At 44.2% G+C, this 21683-nt stretch overlaps 2 protein-coding genes across 3 annotated transcripts in view; both read right to left on the bottom strand.

Annotated features, from left to right (window-relative positions):
• LOC110984170 (homeobox protein orthopedia-like) overlaps positions 1–13759 on the bottom strand; it is a 35901-nt gene extending 22142 nt beyond the window's left edge. The window contains exon 1 of one of the 2 annotated variants that reach the window (XM_022244054.2): positions 13376–13759. The gene's annotated coding sequence lies outside the window, so the exon portion shown is untranslated. The remainder of the gene's footprint in view (positions 1–13375) is intronic. The other variant, XM_022244053.2, reaches the window with a different exon arrangement.
• A 3521-nt stretch (positions 13760–17280) lies between these two features.
• Positions 17281–21680, bottom strand: LOC110984167 (tubulin-specific chaperone A-like). Its single transcript, XM_022244044.2, has 4 exons — positions 21516–21680; positions 19918–20023; positions 19230–19316; positions 17281–18909 (listed from the first exon to the last, which is right to left on the bottom strand). Exons 1-4 carry the CDS (start codon positions 21572–21574, stop codon positions 18823–18825), a joined length of 339 nt encoding a protein of 112 aa, XP_022099736.2. The 5' UTR covers positions 21575–21680; the 3' UTR covers positions 17281–18822.
• Positions 21681–21683: the final 3 nt, after the last annotated feature.

Below are 21683 nucleotides of genomic sequence, written 5' to 3'. Positions count from 1 at the left end.
GTATTTCCACCCCCTGCGGCGATTTCCAACCAGAAAGGAAGGATGGAAGGCGAAAAGAGGGGGGGGGATAGAAAGCAGGAGCCAAGAGATTGATATAGTCTATATTGGCATATTCTGGACGCAGTGTCATATAGTGGTCTATGGATATAGGCGGCTTTCCGGCGCTTCATATCCAGTGCCAGCGTGATGCTAAAAGCCCTCTTTTCCGATCGACGAGAGAACTATGATATTTCCTGTTTGGCGGAGGAGGCTCCTCCAGCGGCGCACTGAGGGACAGACTCGCCCCCGCTGTCTATGCCGTCGATTCTCGGCGCTGCCTCGGCCGCGTAGTGTGGGATCTGGTCCGGGGAACCATTGTTGTTCTTCGCCCGCTGGTCCATTTCGCGATGACGTGAAGTGATACAGTGTCAGCCTCCCCGCCTCAAGATATAGACCCGAACACGGAGCGCTTTTCTTCCAGAGGGGAGGGATTACGCGAATAATCTGACGATGAAATCCGCGAGCGATCGGCAGAGAAAGTGTCATTTTTAGAGCCACTTTTACAGTGGTCTTGAAAGGACATCCTTAGGGTGGAAATACAATATTTGAAGTTTCTGTTCCAGCATTTCAGAATTAATATTCTTAAATTGCTTTGAGATATTTATATGTTTTCATTCGATAATAATGCAATTACAAACCAAAACCTACCAGTTATTACAAGACTTGTTGGGGCATGTCCTATATCAACTCCCGGTCCCCGGCCAAGTCAGTTTGCAGGGTAATGTTTTCCATAATTAACTTGCCTTTAAAGTAATTTGACATAAAGACAACCGAACTCTAGATTTAAGCCGCAGTGCAATAGTTTCGATAGCTTTTAAGCAGAAAACAAAGGTTGTCGCGAACATTATTGATAAATAAATGTAAACCGAAGGAGTGACAGCTTTGCTTCTTTTCACGTAGTACAAGTATATCTCACACTCCTGCTGGGCATAATTTTGAAAACCTGCGTGATGCTACCAAAATGAGAGGTGACTGATTGAAATGGCGGATACCTGCAGGTCTGCGTCACAGATGGAAACATTTCGGAAGTTATTTCAAAATATCCATTAAGTCTACAATGCACAATTGCATTAATGAAAAACAGCGAGCATGGGTTTAAAAATTGCAACAAATGAGCAATAATGACGCCATAAACTTGGACATGACTTTCTGGAAACATCAGGTTAGCCATAAAGCGCTAGATTATGGATATTGTTTTAATGCGGGCCTTTTCAATTACGCTTATGACTTTCCATGGGGTAGAGGGAGGGAGGATGTCATTTGGTATGCGAGGGGGCGACAGCATTATACCTTTGCAGCGGCTAATTAATGCAGGGCCATCTCCCGTCAGAGTTAATCGACGTCGAGTTACGTTCTCCCTCGCTGGGACCGGAAGAGCCCGCAAATTAAAAGCATTTCCGCCCGTGTTCGGTTCGAAGGGACTCAGAAGTCGAATAAAAGGAGGAATTCGGAACGGACGAGGCCGATGAAGTCTTGGTCTCGGAAGTAAAGTGTTTTGCCCCGTTAATGGATCGTCGCAGAAGCTAACCCCCCAAAAGGCAGCTTGTTCAAGGAATGCATAATTTAACTTCAGATTTTTTTCTCTCAATAAAAAAATCTTTCGGTGAAGCCATTTGAGATCCCATTGACATAATCAAGAGGAAAAGAAGAAAAAGAAGACTTTTTGACTTTTCTTATGAAATCTTTCTTTGATTCCATTTGTAAACGAACAAAACTGGCAATAATAACTAAAACAAAAATTATCCAAAAGTAACTTATCACAAGTAAAAGATTTCTCGACAGGAATTAACAAAATTAAGACGACTAATAAATAGAAATAAATTAAACCGAAAAAAATGCATGACAATTGAAAATGTTCAATACAAGCACAACAAAAATTGACTCCATTGTAAATAACAGATTAGTCAACAGATATGAAGACATACAAAGTAAACCGAAGACAAAAAAGACTGCAAATAATAAATGCTAAAAGGGGTCTGAGTGACAACTGAGTTACAGAATAAGTAGTAACACATGTACTGCTGGAATTAAGACTGACTTTTTACAATTTTGTACAATATTTGATGTTACCGTAATTATGGGGTTTCATTTACTTCTCTAATGGGTACGAGAAATTGCTGCCCACCTGGGAAATTCAGGTTGGATTTGTATGATTATCTGGGGATTTAATGTCTTAAATAAAAGTGGTGAACTCCTTACATGAAAAGAAATATTGCTCTGTGCAGAATTAAACAACCAACGCATTGGAGCGTGTGTGGATTTTCCATCAGGTAAAGAAAATTTCTGTTCATTTAAACCCTGTTAGGAATACCAGAGGATATGTTGTCATTAAGCGAGTCGAACATCTTTTTCACTTACTCGAACGCACACCAAAGCTGTCAGCGTACGCGTTTTGCCAGAGACCTTGCAGAATGATTATGCTTCAAGTAGCCGTACATAAACATGGTTCCAAATACCGCACATACACGTGTATATAAACTTCAGGCCGACGAAGGCAGTGGTGGGCCGGCCTTCTCTACGCACCAGCTCATTTTGCGAACCACGACACCCCCTACCGGTATACCTTCCAATCTAATTGTCCGTCCATAATTACCATCCTCATGCAAAGTCAATCTCTCCCAGCGCATCGTCGCGTTCCTAAACCCTTGTATTATCACTCAGATTGAAAAATTCAATTTGACTCCGTCACAATCTCGTAGATATGATTGCATATGCCCCCTGGCCAGATTTTACGACTTCGTATACAGTTCTGTGAGTATGTTTACAGCGTGGGATCTTTTGCTCTCTCTCTTCAACTTCGTCTGTTTTCTCCAGACAAATTTAGACGTAGTAGTAGTAATTTCTTAAGGGAGAAATTTCCATTAAGTCCCATGTGCTGACTAGGATTGAGTCCTGATCCTTCGTCGACTTAAAATTGGCTTTCCATCGTTGAGTGCGTATATTACTCCATCAGACACGATGAGGTCATCTCTTTGAAGGGCTTGCCTCTTGCAAAGGGATTGGCCGAGGAAGGTTGAACTAAGCAGGGGGGTGGAAAGGGGCAGGTTCAAGATGACCCGGGCCAAAATGGGTGCAAATTGAGTTACAACATTCATAAGATTAAGCTCAAAGGAGCAAGGTTAGCCCGCCTGAAGGAACAAAGTTCCCTGCTTGTTGCGAGAACTTCCTCCATTCAAGTTCTCCCCACTTTTTGTCTTGTTGAAAATACAATGAAACTTAATCTTATATAGTTGTTATGTTGTTATAGCATTCAGATCGAAATATTGGCAATTTTTAATTTTAGGAATTCCTGCAGGGTTGTCGATTGATTTTTTTTTAAATCACTTTCGGTGCAGTTTGTTCATCGACTTTCCACAGCTAAATTTTCTAAAATGAGCAATGAAAACAGTGGTTACAATTCTTTCAAAAATAGCCTCACGTACACAATGAGTTCATTCAGTAGGTATTGTTTTGGATGAAAGTCGACATTACGGCTGACGGCGCCGGACCAACAGATTCTCCCCGTGTAGACTAGAGCGGGGCTGGGTCATTAACGATCCATTGTGTCAGATTTTGCAATTAAAGTGTATTAATGCGTCCTTACCCATGATTAAAGTGGCTCGATCTCACACCGTGGGTGCATGTTATGATCAGCCCGCCGCCTCGCCAACAATAGCGCGCCTAATGATCCGTTATACTCAATAAAAAATGGGGGATCCGTGGTTTGCGCACAATCCGCGGCTTTGGGAGAATTAAACTCAACTATCGAGCACCGAGATGCAACAGTGTCGCGTGTATTGTTACCCACGAGCAAAATGCTTGGGAAATTCGGACAATGCATCGGGTCTCCCGACCGCTAAGGTGAGCGCAACAACTTGATTAAAAAAAAAAAAAATTCCAGGGGTTTTTTGGCGGTCGATACTGGCGAATGAAAAGGAGACACTTGGGGGATACTGCGAGAGTGCATCCGCAACCGGAAGTCTTGTGACGTTATCGGTTGGGGGAAATCGTCGGATGGCGGACGTTAGCACGATTTAATATGTTGCTCACCGCGGGCTGGGCAAGCGCTACTGTTCATGCTACAGGCTTTGTGAAATGGGATAGAGGGAAAGAGGTTTATTTTTTAAAAAACCGCCCGGTGATCACTCTCAGTCTTTATCTTGGAAGATGTCGTTTCTTTTATTCTTCCATCAATATCCTCTTTACACACCAAATGTCCTGACAAATTTTCCAAATCTAAACCTTTAGTTCTGTAATTATGATCGAAAACAGAAAACATTAACGGAAAGCTGGGGAGCATTTTTCGTGGAACGTTACGACGTGAAGCATGTTTTAGCAACCCCTACCAGAAAAGTGTTTGAGACGTCAAAGTAATAACAAAAAACATGCTTAAGGCGGCCCACATAAAGCGCAGAACAAGAAAGTAAGGTACAGGGAGGTAGATAACCTCACTGATGACGTCATTTTCACTCAGTGTTTCGACGAGTTTCTCGCCAATGCTTTTATCCCCCTCCTTTCACGTTGCATGGAGAAGAAAGTCCTCTTTTGATTTGCAGCATGTAACAGCAAATTTCGGAATTTAAAAGCCTAAATTCACTTATTTGAGGGACGAAAGGAAATTACCTGCATATTGTCTGTCATTTTGAACCGACTCTGTACCTATTCCAACGTTTGCCTGCCATGTCGGAACAACAGCGTCACACAGGCATAATCGAAACGGCTAAAACGCTCAACCAACGACCTAGGCAGAAACAGCCATGTATCTGGTCACAGTGCAGGCCAAAACAAAATACGCCCCCAGCTCAGTTAAGATATCTGGCATTTTACTCATAGGCTTTGTGAGGAGATGCCCTTTGAAAATACGAAAGATAAATGAGGAAAACAGGGAAAGAAAAGGAAAACAGATTGAAAAGGAGGTGAATGGTATTGTGCCTTGTGAATGACCCCCAGTGCAGAAAGGTTATCAGTAAGGAAGGGGACTTCCTCCCCTTCCCAAAGAGCAACGCTCCCTTAACGAAGCCCCCCATAACTCTATCCCCTCCCCCAGTTGGGTGGAGGTTTTTTTATACACACGCACTTTGTCCTGAGATGCCCAAACGTGGCAGGAATGGGCAAACCGTCAGATATAAATTTTCATGGAAGGTAGGGGGATTCTGCATGACCCAGTAGTTGAAAGAAGCGTGCTTCCGGGATCCATTCACGGCTTAAAATCCCCTCCCCTTTCCTAACTATCTCGACCCTGCCCTCTTCGGTGGATGTCCCAAATTGGCATTTGCTTTGTTTCACCCACCACGCCCTAAGGCGGGGGGGGGGCAGGATCTCAAGTGCTGCGTGAAAAAAAACCTCCCTCAACAGACCATTTCGGCCAGTGTGCATATTTAGGAAAATATTTTGTTTTTAAAACGGCGCATTACCGCCACTCTGTTCATGAGTCGGCCACGTTAGGTTGAAACCGCGGTCAACTGTTCATTTTATACACACCTCTGTATTTCAAGCTCGATCTTGGTGATTCCAAAGCAAATTGACAGGTAGGCTCTGAACTCACGCCAGTCACAAAAATATCCCGGTATTTTTCATTCAATAGCTTACAATAAACTGATTAAATAGATTTAGGAAATGAGATCAAAAATGGTTTCCTCGAAAACAAGGGCTAGTTGAAGAACTGGGCACGAGAAAGTGCTCACAGCTGAAGTGATAACCAGGGAAGTTACACTGCAAACCCGCAATCTCGCTTCTCGGGAGAGAGGTTTGCAAATTGCATGAACATTTTTTGCTCTGGTGCGTGCATGCGCTTTTCGGGAAATGATGTTTGAAAGTAGTTCATAGAAGTAACGACCTGCGTAAACGAGCGGCCGGTCTGTTGACGACTGTCATTCCTCAGTTCTTATATTTGCATGATAGTTGTAAATATCTGACCTTTATAAAGGAATAGGGCTAAAACTGACATGATATACGCGGTCAAACTTTAAAATTGTCAATGCTATTTTTCTTGAATGTCTTTGGTCCGCGGAAGAAAGATCCAAGGCGATCTCAGGGGAAAAAACGCCCCTCTCTTTCGGGTGACACTGGGACATGGACCCCCGTTATCCGCACGGCAGATGCCCAGAGATCTTGCTCTCTCTCTCTCCCCTGGGAGAAGTTTGTGCAAGTGCCGTAAAATGTTCAATTTGTCGCAAGCTTGTCAAAGCTCAGATCTCCCGTGAAACGCAAAACCACGCGGTCGCGTTAAGTTCCCAGGCCATCGAGATGGGGAATCCATACCTCGGGACCTTATCTTGAAAACTCCCTTATACACAAGTCGGCGCTGGACGCGTTGGAGCCCCAGCCCCGCGTGGTCTCGTAAGATACGACCCGTGTTGTGAGCTTGGTAAGTGGCTATAAAATCGTGTGATGATTTACAACGATGTCTAGCCCGGGCAGACCGCGAACGCGAAGTTAAAAAAAAACAAAGAAGCAGAGAGGAGCTGCGTTAAGTGGAATTTATCGAGTCCAGTATTAATGGAAGGATCGCATTAGATCTCTGATCGTATCCCATCTGGGCGAGCATCGTTTTACCTTAAGTCCCTCCGTCCAAAAGCATGTAAGTGATACGGAGAACTGGTTGTTTTTCCAACCATAGCTCGCTCTTACTACCGCGGCTGAAATCCGCCGAAAAACACGGCTCTTATGGTTACACATCGCATCATGATGAGGCAGATTAAGCCGTGCAATTTTTGTCTGCATGGTGCATGTCGTTTCTGAAGCAAAAATGGCCATGTACTTGTTTAACGCAGTTTGCTGTTATTGCTGCGGGGTTTCCTGTGGGTTTGTTATTGTTGTCTTCCGGGGTTGATGTACTTATTTCCGAGGGCAGTGGCGTTGATGTGGGCTGGGGCAACTCTGAACTTCTAAAGCAACGGAAGGGTAACTTACTGACTTTTTTGGTGGGGGAGTTGCCCATGACCTAACTCTGAAAAAGGGGAAATAAGGCAACAGGCAGCATAGTCGCGGATTAAGGGTTCAAAAGGAACTCCTTTGAGCTAAATTGCGGACAGGTGGAGCTCATGAGAAAAGGGGGTATTGGCAGAGACAAGATAGCTATCAAATTGCCAATGTAATCGTGAGGGGTTAAGGAAATCACGACAGTTGTAAGGGTGTAAGCCCGACACCTGCATAGAAATAAGCAATAAAAGGAAAAAAACTTCACTGTAAAAACCAACGCCCATTATAAACGCGTCGTTGCGTTACTGTAAATATTTCACCGTTTAAAATTAATACACCTTGTTGGAAACAAATGTGTTTCAGTGGTCAGAATGTGTTACCCTCCGATAAATATGTTTTGTGTCTTTTTATTAACACACAATCGTTTCACTGTGTCTAAATTTGTTAATACATCAACACGCAATTGCTGAAGAAATTAACACCACAACGTGTTTAGCTTCGGATTATTAATGCCGCAACGCGTTCATGAAGTGTTAGGAAGAAGGCGTTAAAGAGGTGTCGAAACATTAACACTTGTTTGTACAGTGTTGATAAGGGAGTGTCACTATCTTTTCTCCGCAAACGGCAGAATGATAAAAACATCAAAGTGATAAATAGAACAGTTTTAAAGAAACTTCTGTTTCGGGAAAGTTGCGGAAAGAGATGGAAACGTTGTTCACAAAAACATAAAACTATTTTAAAAGTTCGGATAGCCTGTGAACGGTAGATTGAGCGCCACGGGTAGGCCTAAAGATTTTTCCATGGGAGCACTCATCAGCCACCAACTTCTAAACCAATAAAAGTGGAAAGGGGCCAATTAAAGGCGTTTCGAGCATGTTGGTGATTTTTCGTCCCTTTTGACCTCTAAATTTCTTTTGCATTTAATCATTTAATTTTCATTTTTCGGGGGAGGGGGCGTCCTCTTGCCCCCGAGACGCCCGTGTTATGCACCTGGCATTGAAGGGAAATAAAGGAAGTGATTGCATGAACAGTCTCACGGTCACCGCGAAACTGTTGACCATAAAAAACCAGGACGGAATGATCGAGATGTCTTTGTAAAATGAGATCTATAGAGGTGACGCAGTCAGACCAGACCGTAAATAGCTGGTTACTCGTTCACACTGCGGCCAAAAAGCTGTACTTGATGACACTGTGTGTGTGTGAAAGTGATACACGAAAAACGGCCGCTTACAATGACCAGATTTTCGACCTTTTTTCCCATGCCTCTTATATTCTCTATTGATGGCTTCTCCCTTTCAACACGACATTAACCTCTCATTTCACGCGACGCTATTCCCGCGAATCCATCCTCTCTGACTCCTGGCTTTTTCTCTTCTTTTTCCCCCCGGAGCCAGGCCTTTATTATTCCCGCTTCTTATTATTACATCCCCGCGTCTCACGATATATTGATTTACCGATTCCTAGCCGCGGGCGCAGTGACGGCCTAATCATGCATGAAGAAAATTATAACCGCGCGGCCGTCGCGATTGCCATATTAAGGGGACCGTGGATGGACGCAGGGGCTTGATGAAGGAGACACCAAATCAACAGGTCGGCGCACAGCTCGATTCTGAGCTCAATTTCTCCTCACGTGTGCTTGATCCCGTGGGTCTCTGTCACCGTGTTCCTCTCCGTGTGTCGTCGTTGTCATGTTATGGCGGCGGCAGCGCGCGAGATTGATGTGGATCGAGAGACGCCGAATCAACGGTCAATATGGCCTGACTTTTATCCCTTGCCCTTGTCTCCCCTTTTCCCTGTGGGTGTCTGTCACAATGTTTCTATATAATATTCTCGGCATGTTTCTCGTGTCTCATATTTCAGCCTTTCAAGCGGACTGCAGTCCATGTTGCTTTGCACCAAAACCAACAGATCGTCTCCACAGCTGTCTTCAACAATGACACCAAATCAACGGTAAAAAGGGAAAATCGTACCGGTACACGTTGTATCTGCCTGTCTGCAATACAACCAATTTTCGCCTTTATCACAATACCAATATGCATTTTCTGCTACTGACTGCGTTGATACTCACAGGTATTGTCCGTCTGTTTATCAGGCTGTTTGTCTACCTCCACAACCACTTGTTCCCTCTATCGACACAACGTATTCCAATAATCCCTTGTTGGATTTCTTCCAATTATCCAACACCTTTCAACGTCCCAAAGTCGATATTTTCTGTATACTCAAGTTTCCCTCATTCTATCGATAGACCAACGTTCTCCATCTTTGCATCGTCTACCATCAGCAGAGGCGGAATATGTTTTTTTTAAATATTGCAAACAGAAGCAACTTGAAGGTCGTTGATATAATGTCAGCGCGATGAATAGACTTAAGCTGTAACTGCACTGATGTTTTTAGTCTTCCCACAGTTTTTGTTTACGTGTGAGCAAGTAATGTTTTCCAATACCGTCTGCTCATGGCTGTATCAGTCAGAGGCACCCAATGCATTCTGGGAATGGAATCTTGCAAAGGCCGATTTTTAGACCGTGGTTTTCACAGGTACGGGAGACTAAACTTTCCCCCGACTTTTTACCTCAAAACTAATGAAAATAAAATTCCGACCCGCACTTCTCCGCGTCATCCTTAAGAAACATACTGAGCCAGAACAGAGTGGCGATAATGAAGGAGTTGGGGGTGAGAGCGGAAGGGAAGAAAAGGGATGGTGACGAGGACGAAAGCACATCGGAAGAGGTTTCCTTAAAGGATAACTACATACTTACATGCATGTATTTTAGTGTCTTGTAAAAAGACCATTATCCATCTTAAATCGTAACGATGACATGTGAATGGCTACAGCTGGAGTTATACCCAATGTGTTATTTTATACAATGCAGGAGAAGGAACAGTCAGCATTTTGTTGCCGAAATAAAGGCTTTAGGATAACAATATCACGTGAGTTGAGCTGCTCAGCCAAAATCTGTTGATTCTAACCCGATGTTGTGCCGATGAACTGGCGGCTGAGCCGTTGCGTGCGAGCCAAGCCATCTCCGCCATAATCGAGGAATGATCGACCCCAATATAACTCAAATTGGATTAAATCTAGACGATTGCCACACATTTGTCCGATCGCCCGTTGCCTTTTTCATGTTAACGAACCGGTACTGTGGGCACGGCATATATACATGTACTGGGCTAACAAATCTCATCAGTTAGAGCAGTTATACTGAGAGAACCATGCGGGGGAAAGGCGTTGAGCTGTCAGAGGTCTTCGGCCTGGGTATCTTGCTGTGTTCGGGCGTGCACAACGTGTGCGTTACCAAGTTTCGAACCGCGTGAGTGGCATAATGAGTGCCTTGCAGTGCGATGGGGTGGCTGATTGGAGGAAACAGTGAAACGTGAAATAGAGGTTTTTCATGTGACGTAACACGACTGGAAAAACATTTCGGGAAGCGTACCGTGTTTGTGGATGCGCGTGGATTTTCGAATCTGTGTATTTCTAGTGGTAGTCTCATGTACGCCCAGAATGTTGAGAGACTTAAAAGGCGTGCTTCGGCGCACGTCTGTGTAAATTGAAAGCTGACCGTCAAAAATCACGAAACTGAAAATATTTAGTGCATTCTGTCTATTTCCAGTGTGGTATCATCATGTGGTCAACTATATTCATCCAAAACCCGAATTTAAAGCGAAAGCTTCGACAGAAAGTTTCACATAAGCCTAACTACAAATCAAGCAGATTCAAAGCTCGGCACTCTTGTAATTTGTGGTCAAATAGACAAACAGCCAACTTGCCGCCCGTCTCTTAATAGTCTCAACTTTCTAGACATCATTTCTGGCTTTGATGCTCTTCCCAGTAGCACTGTCATGAGCTTTACAGCAGCTTGACAGTTTTCTTTTAACCCCATGATGCATCGCCGCTCTCTCTCACTCTCCCGCCGATTTCTTTTCATTATCTCCACGGCACCCCGGGCAAACACGACACACACTTCCCCCGACAGCGGTTTTTCCTCTCACCGCGCTCCAACAGCTCAGGTTCTGCGTTTTCGTGTCATTTTCCTCAACCTTGTAACCCCTCTCACCGGAACTTCTCGCACCATCCACTGCCCGGGAGCGCCTAAAATAGTTGCAAAACACTCTGATCTCTAGCGTCCCCGAGGCGCTAGATAGAAAACGAAGAAAAAACATGCTTTTCTCCTCTTTTCATTTCTGTTTTCATCAACAAGTCCTCGGCTTGGCGTCCATTTGTAAGTCTCCCGAAACCCTTCTAATTGAAAACCTGACAGAAATTTCTCGTCCTGCCCTCAACCGACGTAGGATTTGCAAGTGTACAGATGAAAAGATTACAAAATGGGTAAAGACGGGGATGCACAAGCATTGCTCATTTTCAATATTGTGAAGATTTTGACTACACAGAATGGGTCTAGGTTTAAGCGCTTCGAAACCATGCGATATCACTGCGCCAATGTTCGTTCACGACAGCAATCTCTGTCCATGTCGACAAGAGGCTCTGTACAGTCGTGGACCGTTAACGCTTGTCCGAGATTTGATTCACTGTGACAGTGGGTTGAAGATCATGCAACACCAAGCGACAAACACAGTCAACTCTTCGATAGCAGCAAAAAAAAAACCCCAAAAAACAAACAAACAAAAAACACAGCTAAATGAAATTTATCTAAAATGTGGGGGGTGTCACTTTATTTGAGCGTAGCCATCCGCGAGCATGGGGCAAGAAGTGAGGTGGACGGTGGTCAAAATGACAAGGGTTGGAGAGATTGAGGTGCTGGCGGAATTAGTCAACGCTGCTGATCTGTGAAACGCTGATAGACTGAGTAGTGTGAACCGAGTGCAATATTAAAAGACTAAATCACAAACATTGGTGTCATCAAGGTTTTTTCAGGAGCCAGCACTGCTTTCCGAGGGGAAAAAAATTCCAGGGGGCGGGGCAGAGCACTCATCAGCTACGAGTTGACAAATCACAGGTTAAAGGGATTCCATTCTGAGGTATTTTCCAATTGGTAATTTTCATCCCCTTTAGTTTGGTTCATTTCTTTGGCTTTTTCTCCTTTTCCTCTTTTATTTTTCAATTCTTTCCCGGGAGAGGGGGCAAAGTGTGCTTTAATTTGTTTCGATCTCACTCCAATTTAAAACACATGAAATTTAAATGAAAATCTGATCAAGCAAATTAGGCATTTCAACGCAAAAGCCGTTGCCAACGAAGGCCAAACTTTCTGCACACTCTGGTCGCCCTTACAAAATGGCGGTCAATGTGATAAGAAACAAAAGAAGAGGCTATAGAGCTAGCGCAACAATTGTGGTATCCATGCAGCTTCAAAGAAAACAACGAAGGCTACATCTCTTTCTACGGTTAAGTTCCGTACAAATTCGGAAGACCCAGGGGCTATGCCGTAGGTCCGTGATACAACGCACCGTGCCACGCACAGGATACGAGTTGCAATGACAAGTCAGCGCTCATGGACTTGATCACTTAATCGATTCTCCCAACGGCCGCCAATGTCTGCCGGGCCCGGGGCGTGGAACAGAAACAATCGATACCTATAACGAGAAATACTGAGGAGGAATCTCGCCTGATGCAACAGGTTCGTATAGTACAAGCTGTACATTTTCATTTACAAATCTCCAAAGTAAAAACCGGCACGTCTACTAAGGCGACAGAACAAACTGTTGATGTTTGGAAAACGGTTGTTACTTAGAACAGCAACTTAGGTGTCGATACTATTAAAGGGTGCCACCGTCAAGTCCCAGTTTGCTGGTGACACGTTTAAATTGGTCCTAACTGCAATTAAGTATCGTGATCAATAATGTAAAAAAAAACTCCTGCTGTTGGTGCAAAGGTTTCGGGGAAAAAGATTAATTTTTGTAGCACAAGCGTAACGAGGGATGGAGGTTCTTTTCCCAGTTCTATCCCCCCAAAGCTTAGAAACGATCAGGAATGAATCTAAATTGCGGCAATATACCATGCCGCTTGTGATACGCATGCGTGCCAGTATACTGAATAGCGCCTCCTCGTGCCCAAATGGCCTTTGCACGCTGGATAGATCTACTACAAAATTTCTCACTGCGTTACTTATTTGAAATATGCTTTACTAGGGGACAGCATCTTCATCTTCACTGTCACCACGGGTACCAGTGTTTTCGACTGGACGCCCATGGTCTATAGGCTACTGGTCCTGCCGCACTACTGTACAGATCCAATCAAACTTGACGACCCTATATGACTTCCTTACGCAACACAAACAGTAAAGTTGCGCAGCCGTAGGTCTATAAACTTGTTCCCGTCAACTGCAAAGTGGAGATGCAAATCTATTTTGTTCTGCGCACCGTATGAATGATCACTCGAACATTCGAATATTAATCCATAAAGTGAACTTCAAAGTTAATTCTATTCACAGGCTTATAGTGTTACATGTTTAAGTTCTTTGAAATTTGTTAGAGCTGAACTTACCGAGCGAGACAAAACACCGTGATGTAGTCTCTCATCTTCTCCGTTACTTTGTCTTCTAGTCGTATTTTTGGAGTTTTGACATCCAACCTTATCAGTTGTTCGCGCAGAAAATATCCTAGACAGAACTGTTGCCGTTGTGAAGCCATGACTGGTGTGTTACACCACAACTCTTCCGACTGCGCGCGCGCCTTACAGACATGTTCGCGAAATAACACGCAGCCTCACCTGCCGGCCTGGCTTTGGCGTTGTACATAACACCCGCTCCCGGTGGCTAAACATAAGCTATCCATGCGGCCGATTATGTTTGATGTGATAGATTAAATTTGCAAGGCGATTTATTTGCGCAATTCCATCTCCCCCTCCTTTCGGCCCGGTAATCTTTCGTCAATTGCGCTAACCATCGCTAACAAATTTCATCAGTTAGCGCGGTTAGGTATGCCACATCGCGTTACGCGCCGTGTTTTCCACGGGTTCAACCGGGTGACGTCGCAGACTGAGTACATGCCGCTTACACGACGGTGCAAACACATTGCAAGAAACGATTTGTCTCCTTGTTATGTATACAAAATTACGGCCAATTTCAGTGAACCTGTTTGGTGCGTTATCAAAGTAACGTGTATTGTGGTTTGCGTGTTGACGCTGGACCGATATTAAAGCACACGAAAATTCCTGCAAATTTGTCATGACTTCAATCAGGCTTGACTGGCGTTTATAAGGTTTACTGGAGTCAAAATAATCCTCCGAGTACATGTATTTATGATAAAGGCGGTCGGTCAATCGGAACCTCATCTGAAAAATAATGGCGTGATTTTCTTACAGTGATTTGATTCCAGAGGGGCTCAAGGCGTGCCGAAAACCCGTCAGTATTTTGACTACTGTTCTAGAATTACATTGGACGCTTAACACGAGAGACCAATATCCGTCTTTGATCACCAGTTGAGCCGTTTAGGCGTCCAGTAGGCTTACATACGCTCACCGAAGTGTTTGCCCCACCAAATAAAAAGCAAAAAGGCAATTATGTTAGCCCAGTTTGTCCCACGAGACACGAACGACACAAAATGAAAGCAACACAGTGTTCTTATGCATGCATTCTGGATTGCGTTTAAAATTGGACGGGTCCTTTACTCGCCTGCTGCATCACGGCCTACTTATCATGCGAGTTTTCCATTAAGCATCTCACTCGAAACCAAAAAAGACAGACGCCACTGTAAAAAAGTAGGCACCGACTCACATGACGACTCACATAACAAGAAATATCATGAGTCCACAGAGATGACGATGTCTGAAATGACGGTAAACAACGCGCAGCGCCGAGCCTGACTCACTGGCTGATGTTGAAGACGTAACAGTAGAAATCTATCTCAGTCGAAATGTCGTGCATAAATTATGCCCCAAACGACAGAAAGGGCTGTGACTTTTTCAAAAGTTACTCATATGAACAAGATTTTGAGGAACATCTGCGTTCAGTTCTAAAGAGGGGGGCAATCGTGTTAAATCTGAATTCTGATCGATTACTGTCGCAGAGCATGGCAAACGACAAAGGAAAAATATTGATCTCTAAAGACAAGTGGAGACTCAACTCTTAGGCCGACAGAGTTTGACAGAAAATCCAACACAGCTGGTTCGCACACGCAGGGTTCACAGAAAACTCACGGGCGCGGCATATTGTTAATACAACGGAACTTTTCTTGCATACATGCAAATCCAAATTGAACCATTACCTTTGGTCCAATTACTTGAATTCTGAATAATGTAGCGGGCTATTGCGAACATGTACATGACATTGTGCCAACGATCTGTAGAATTCTGTCACCTCTACGATTGAAATCTGGTTTTGTCGATTGTTCTGTAGTCTTGTTTAATGTTTCTTTTAAGTGTGTTAATTAATGTAACAATTTTTTTCAGTTAGGCCTAACGTTCAAAGTTAAAACTAAAGAATGAATGAATGAAAAGGCAGGCTGGCACTTCATGATGTGCCCTATAACGTGGTGTAGCTATTGACACGCGGAACCCAGAAACCAACCGGATACAGGGATACAGATGGGTAGACCAACTGACCAACAAACAATTTAACCAACCAAGTAACCAAAGAGATACGACGGCTATTTGGTAGGCGAACAAGCGAGGGGCAATTAGGCACGATGCAGGATCATTTTACATAAGCGCGACGATCCTTACCAAGGAGACGTCGAATATGGTCCGCTCGGGAGCGCGGTCTCATGTGTGAAGTCTGCGACCACCATTTATGACAAGCGGACTGAAAAAGTGCTTTTGCACTCCAGACAGACTCCCTGTGGGACACTTCCCTCGTGGAGGACAACATCTTTCTGTCATCACCCGCCACTTACACCACCCCGGTTTCCCCGCTGCGGCCTCACCCCCGTCTCCGCTGAGCAAGGCCGCACATCAACGTTGCCCGCGTCAGACGTGATCCTCGACTGCCGCCCGTGAAGGGCTCCCCCGGCGCCGCTCAACGTATTAAACAGCGGAGCGATCGAGACCAGCACACGGGGAAATCGGGCTTAAGCGCCCGTTGACGTTGACGGGGAACGCGTTGCACGGTTTCGAGTCTCAAATTGAAAACACGCTGTTGCGGCAGCAAACATTTTTGCAACAATACCCCTCGGACGTGTACACCTATAAACAAGAACTCCAGCTACAAGTCTGGAATTTACTCATAATTGAGTTTGCTCTTTGTATAGGAAACTAATTTGGGGTAAAGTTCATATTGAGAGAGAGAAAAAACCCAAAACAACCCCCCCAAAAAAACCCAAAAAACAAAAACAAACCAAAAACAAACCAAAACCCACAAAACAAACAAAAACCGCAAAACAAACAAACAAAAAATCCATCGCCACATTTCTAGCTGGAGCTCATTTGCTGGACTTACATTTTCACGTCACGTTCGCTTTCTGCGTCTGGGGAAATCGACATCGCTTACCTGTGCAATTAGAGTCACAACAGAGCCCAGTGTTTAAAAAGCATACTAAAAATGATTTAGACTTCTTTTGTAAAGCTTGAGATCAGAAATTTGGCATCGTCATAGCTGATGATCGACCTCAGTTCCCCGTAAAAACTGGGGTTTTTTTTCCAGAATCCAGGTGGTCTGTTCAATTTTTTCGCGTTCTTCCAAGCACGTCTTTGCGGTGCATGTTTAATTTCTCCTCACTATCTTTGGATGTTTTTCTGCGTTCTCAACGCGTCTTGTGACGACGGGTTTAAAGACATGTCCAGATATGTGCAAACAGGGTAAAAGGGGAAAAAAAGTACTTAAGCCTAACCCCGCTGGCATCGATGATGTCCTCAGCTCACCCGGGAAAGACGCCTCTTACCCTACCCACGTAATAAAACATCAAACCACCCGACACGGTGAAACTACAAATAAGAACTGTAAGGCCTACATTAAAATCACATTATTTTTGCAAATCCTACATTAAAAAAAAGAACTTCAAGGTTTTGACAATCCCATGTTCAACACGTACGTGGCACAGCAAAGCATTCCATACTTTAGGGGCCGCTACTGCAAAAGCCGTCACCAACGGTGACATTTCACCGTAGCAATAATCCAAAATGGGGCCATCGTTGACCTGAGATGGTATCTAGACCCCCCCTAACAAGAATAATACCTTGTAAACATCTTAAAAGCAAGACCATGTGTAGATTTAGATGTTAACAAAATGATTTTAAAGTAAATCTGGTTAAAGAAAAAAAAGTGATGTAATATTGGTGTTCTGTGTTCGAACCTGTGTGTATTCTTTCCTCTACACAACTGTTTTCCTTTCGGCAAAACAAGCTGTTTCGTGACTTAATTAAGATACCACGTGACACGTGTCGTTTTATACCACTGCAGTCTTCTTTTACGATTATGTCATGTCATCGGCATAAGGGACTCGATCACACTCGCCCTGTTTCCGAAGTAGTTTATTACCCACAGCAATCGTATAATCGCACATGCACAAACGATTTCACAGTTCAGCATTCGATTTTGGAAAGGACTTAAAAATACACTTGCACAATTCAAAATAACACAGAGAGTAGATGCATTAAGGCAGGCACAGATAAACTGCGCGATCATAAACAAGCCATCATCTTAGCACGCAGTCGAGCTACGTCAGCGATACCACGGCCAGCTCTTTCACCGCACAACACGCCAAATCCAAGGGCGATGGGCAACCGACCATCTCCCGGGATGTGGCGTTAAGGACACCCTCGATGGGTGCTGTGGGGTAGCTTCAATGCCATTATCTATGCAGACACATTACGCACGGACGCTCGCTCCCACTTTACAGTCACCAGTGTGGACTCAAGTTTCTCTCTGTTCTTCCTGGAAGCAAAGCATAGTGGGTAGTTTGCTGCCTCCATCGTTACACCTTGCGCAAAACGGGACGACTGGTTATGGCCCCTGTTATTTAAACAAAGTTTACCCAACGACAGCTCTAAGAAATCACGTCTAACATCTACAAATATAAGCCCCCAAAGAGCGCCCTCTGTACGAAGACGGCTGCGACCGAAGGCCTTCACTCGTAATCCACCGCCGTGTCGATTTCAAAAAGAGGGCGCCCTTTCGGTTCTTCAGTGGGACTTCTAGCAGCCTCTACCAGCCAACACGAGCACGCTGAATTTTTCGTCTCATTTAAAAAAAAAAATCAGCCCTCGCATTAGAAAGCCAGAGTGAGGAAGTTACTTCACTGCTTCCCTGTCATTATGAGCCTTCGTCGATTTTGGGCAACTTTTCAGCGAAGAAATAAATGCTACCGAGATACGAGCAGCCCGTGACGACATTGATGTTTGATGGAATTTGTTTGAAGTGTACTGTGGGAAGAATATTTTTTGAAGTAATACACACTAAAACAGTCGGGTACATGTATATTCCAAATGAAATTTAGCATCAAATGATTACAAATACGTCGGGACACTAATCGTACAGCGGAATATTGTGACAGAATTCTACATGGTCAAAACTGCACTTTTAAATTAAAGCATTCCTAGTTGCTGTAACATTCAGGCTCGAACTGGGATACATGTATTTGTATCTTTCGAATATAAATTCATTTCTTTCAAAACAAAATACACTTTGCATTTCAAAACAGTAGCTGCAAATGTGAAAAATATTACCAAACAAAAAAAAACCCGGAAAATCATGACAAGAAGATTCAGCAACAGTCTGCATCTGTATAAAAGAAAACCCCCACTTGAGTTTTCCTTGATAAAAATGTCTGGCAACTACACAGAGCCAAATCGTGAAACTGCAGTTTTCTCTACATCACTGCCGATGGAACCAAAAACAAAAAAGGCCGCTTTAAAATGCTTCCCTCATCGAACAGTTTTTGTCCCTGTAATAAAAATCACTCTGTTCGACAATCAAACACACACACACATATAAATACAAAACGGTTTGGTCAAATATTTAGAGCAAGGACGCGCAAGGACGGCAGCATGCCGTGGGCCTAAATCGAGATGTTGGGGCTAACTTCGTCTACTAGTGCAGACGCTTTCTTGTAATCCTCCTCTTCTTGGAGTTCCTCTGTGGTCTCCTGGTGAAGGCCAAAAAAAGAGGACATTTTCATAAGCCGTTTAAAATCTTACTGCATGAGCGGCAGGCTGACAACCCCTCCAATGCTGTGGGGGATGATTTCGAGGTATTTTTGAGCAAAGTGGGGATTTTCATCACATTTACTCACCCCCCCACTCGGTTTTGTTTCTCTTTTTATTTTTCCTTGTTTTTGCCCTCTCATTGCTATGTGAGTACTAGAGAAAGAGGGCTCTTTTGTCACCTACCAAACATGCTTATATCAGGCAAGTGCCATTGGAATACCAATTGGCTCATTCAGCCGACAGGCTGGTGCGGTCTTACCAGCAAATTTTTCAACTCTGAGAATGCTGACTTTATCCTCCTGGTGCAGTCGGGGATCATCATCTTTGACTCTTCCAAGACTTCTTGCTGCAAAGGACAGGCAACGATCAACACAGAAACGGTGAATTCAGTACCCTTCGCACAGTTTTGTGGAGTGCGCTTCTACGGATAGGACAAGGCCTCTCAATGGAGTTTGAAGTCGGGGCTAATTTTTCCCAGGGTTGTACATTTGCGAGGAGGCTGGACATATTTCAACTGGGCGGCTACTTTCCTTGTACATGTATTGTGAATGCTTCATGATGTTAACTGTAATTTGCTTCATGATAAGGACGTGCACATCGTCATGGTACGTCCAGGCAGGTGTGGGCAAGACATATGGGGAGCAGTAAGGGGCGGGGCCTGGATGTAATAATGAGGGGGACTTACTTTCTGCTTTACTTAACAAATCTTCTGACCTTCTATGCTTTTCAAAATTTCTGGTGGCGTATGATGGGGAGGGGGGGTAGGAGAGACGATGACTTTGTAGGATCGTGCACCCCTCATGCTCCCCCAACTACAACACTGGCAAGTTCGAGTGACAACCAACTGTCAACCACTGGTCGATATTTCCCTGATAACCTGTGCACAGAATATGTTCTGGGTACCGGGGAAAAATTGACCTGTGGTCACTGCAGGGTCTTCAGCTCACCTGTTTCTTGATGTTGTACTCGTCTTGGTTCCCTGCTTTCATCTGCTCAACCTTCGTCATCTGGTCCGCCACCTCCTTCTCGTACATTGCCTTCTCCTTTACCAGTCTGCCAGGAAAAAAAAGGAAAAGGGCAAGGGCATTGCCATGGGAAAAACGGAGTGACTTTCTCTCCACTGTGCCACCTGAGTGACTATTGAATGGCAGACTAGTATCAGTCTAATCTTAGGCTTCCAACTGAAATCAATTGGCTTCACTCTCAGGAGGAAGATGGTGAAGAAAAGTCACCTGTAACCACTACCAAATCGGAGCCGTATGGTTTATATGGGTGGCCGGGGTCTCCGAACTCGGACAAAGGAAACAGGGCCCTGTAACAAAAGACCGTACTCAGAACAAAAGACCAGGCTGCTGGGCATGACCGGCATTTTTCACTCTCAAAAGTGGCGATAATCCAGCGTTATTTTGAAACCGTATACCAGGGTTTGGGGTATTTAGAGCAAGCGGATTACCACCGGGGACTAAAGTGCTCCACCACCGCAGCGATGACCCACACAGCACTGCTGCACGCTAGTCTGGCCCCTATTGAAAAGAGGTCAGCAGTGCACTGAGCCAGGTTCGTGAACAAAAGACAGTTGTATAACACCGTACAATCTGGGCTCTGCTTACAAGGCTGCAGGCCTGGCTGAAATACTCGGGCATCAATGAAGGTCACCTGTCAACTTAGAGTAGTGCCTAAAGATTACTTTTCGCGGCTATAAACGACTGTTAATTGGAATGATGAATTTTTGAAGGTTTTTGAAAATGGAAGAAATGATAGTCATGCCGGCCCAGCATCATCAACGTTGAAAAATGCCCCGGCACGAAGAGGTTAAAACTAAAAAGGGAAAGATTCTCATATTCTGACACCATTAATTTTCCCCTAAAGTTGTATCAGCCATCAGAAAGTGATAACAGACCCTTGGTTAGCGTGGAAAATATTGAAGCATTTAGTGAGAAAACACTCAGAATTATTGAGACCAAAAACACTACGACTAGGCCTACATCTGGATCTATGGTTTGGAGCTCCACTCCACGTTCCACAAGCGGAGTAAGGAACCACACAGGTCTACTTCTAGGGGGCCGCGTACGGAGGTAAAGTTTGACAGGTGAAACATGAAACAATAAATGAGAATGATTGATCAGCTAATGGTGGCTCAAATACTGACAGGTCACGCTGAAGCGTGTGCTCAACACATGGTCATGATGGTGACTGGTGTGGGCAAGCGAAATTCTCGAAAATTTCATCATAAAAAAATTATCGTATAACATAACATAAAATAAGGTAAACAAATCCACCCTGTTGACGCATGCTTACCGTATATCAAGAAAGGCCCTATGATATCTTAGGGAGTAAATATTTGCACAAGTAGACATGGTAGAGTGGGCTCAAACTGCACTTAAAGCGCACAGTACTCGTCAGCTCGTAAAAAGTGTCATGTAGGTCTAGGCCTGTAGTGTAGCATACAAATTGTTTTGGCCTAACCGCTATTATTAAACGTTACATTAGGCCGCTAAACACACGGAACACATTTTGCCCTTGATATCCAAATTCAGCTATTTACCGTTTCAAGACTCCGGTTTTGATTTTAATATTGCGAATGCGTGGGTCCTGTGCTGCCATGGCTTGAAGTTCGACTGTACTTTGTGAGTAAAAAGAAACCAAACTCGCAATTTCCAGTCCACTCAGCTCAGAAAATCATTTGTCCGCGGGTACGGTGTTGACAAGCAAA

The sequence above is a fragment of the Acanthaster planci genome, linkage group LG05 (assembly GCF_054643075.1).
Source record: "Acanthaster planci isolate LZ-2023a linkage group LG05, COTS_SCS, whole genome shotgun sequence".
NCBI lineage: Eukaryota > Metazoa > Echinodermata > Asteroidea > Valvatida > Acanthasteridae > Acanthaster > Acanthaster planci.
The sequence above is the reverse complement of the archived record's forward strand: the minus strand, read 5'-3'. Positions and strand labels throughout refer to the sequence as shown.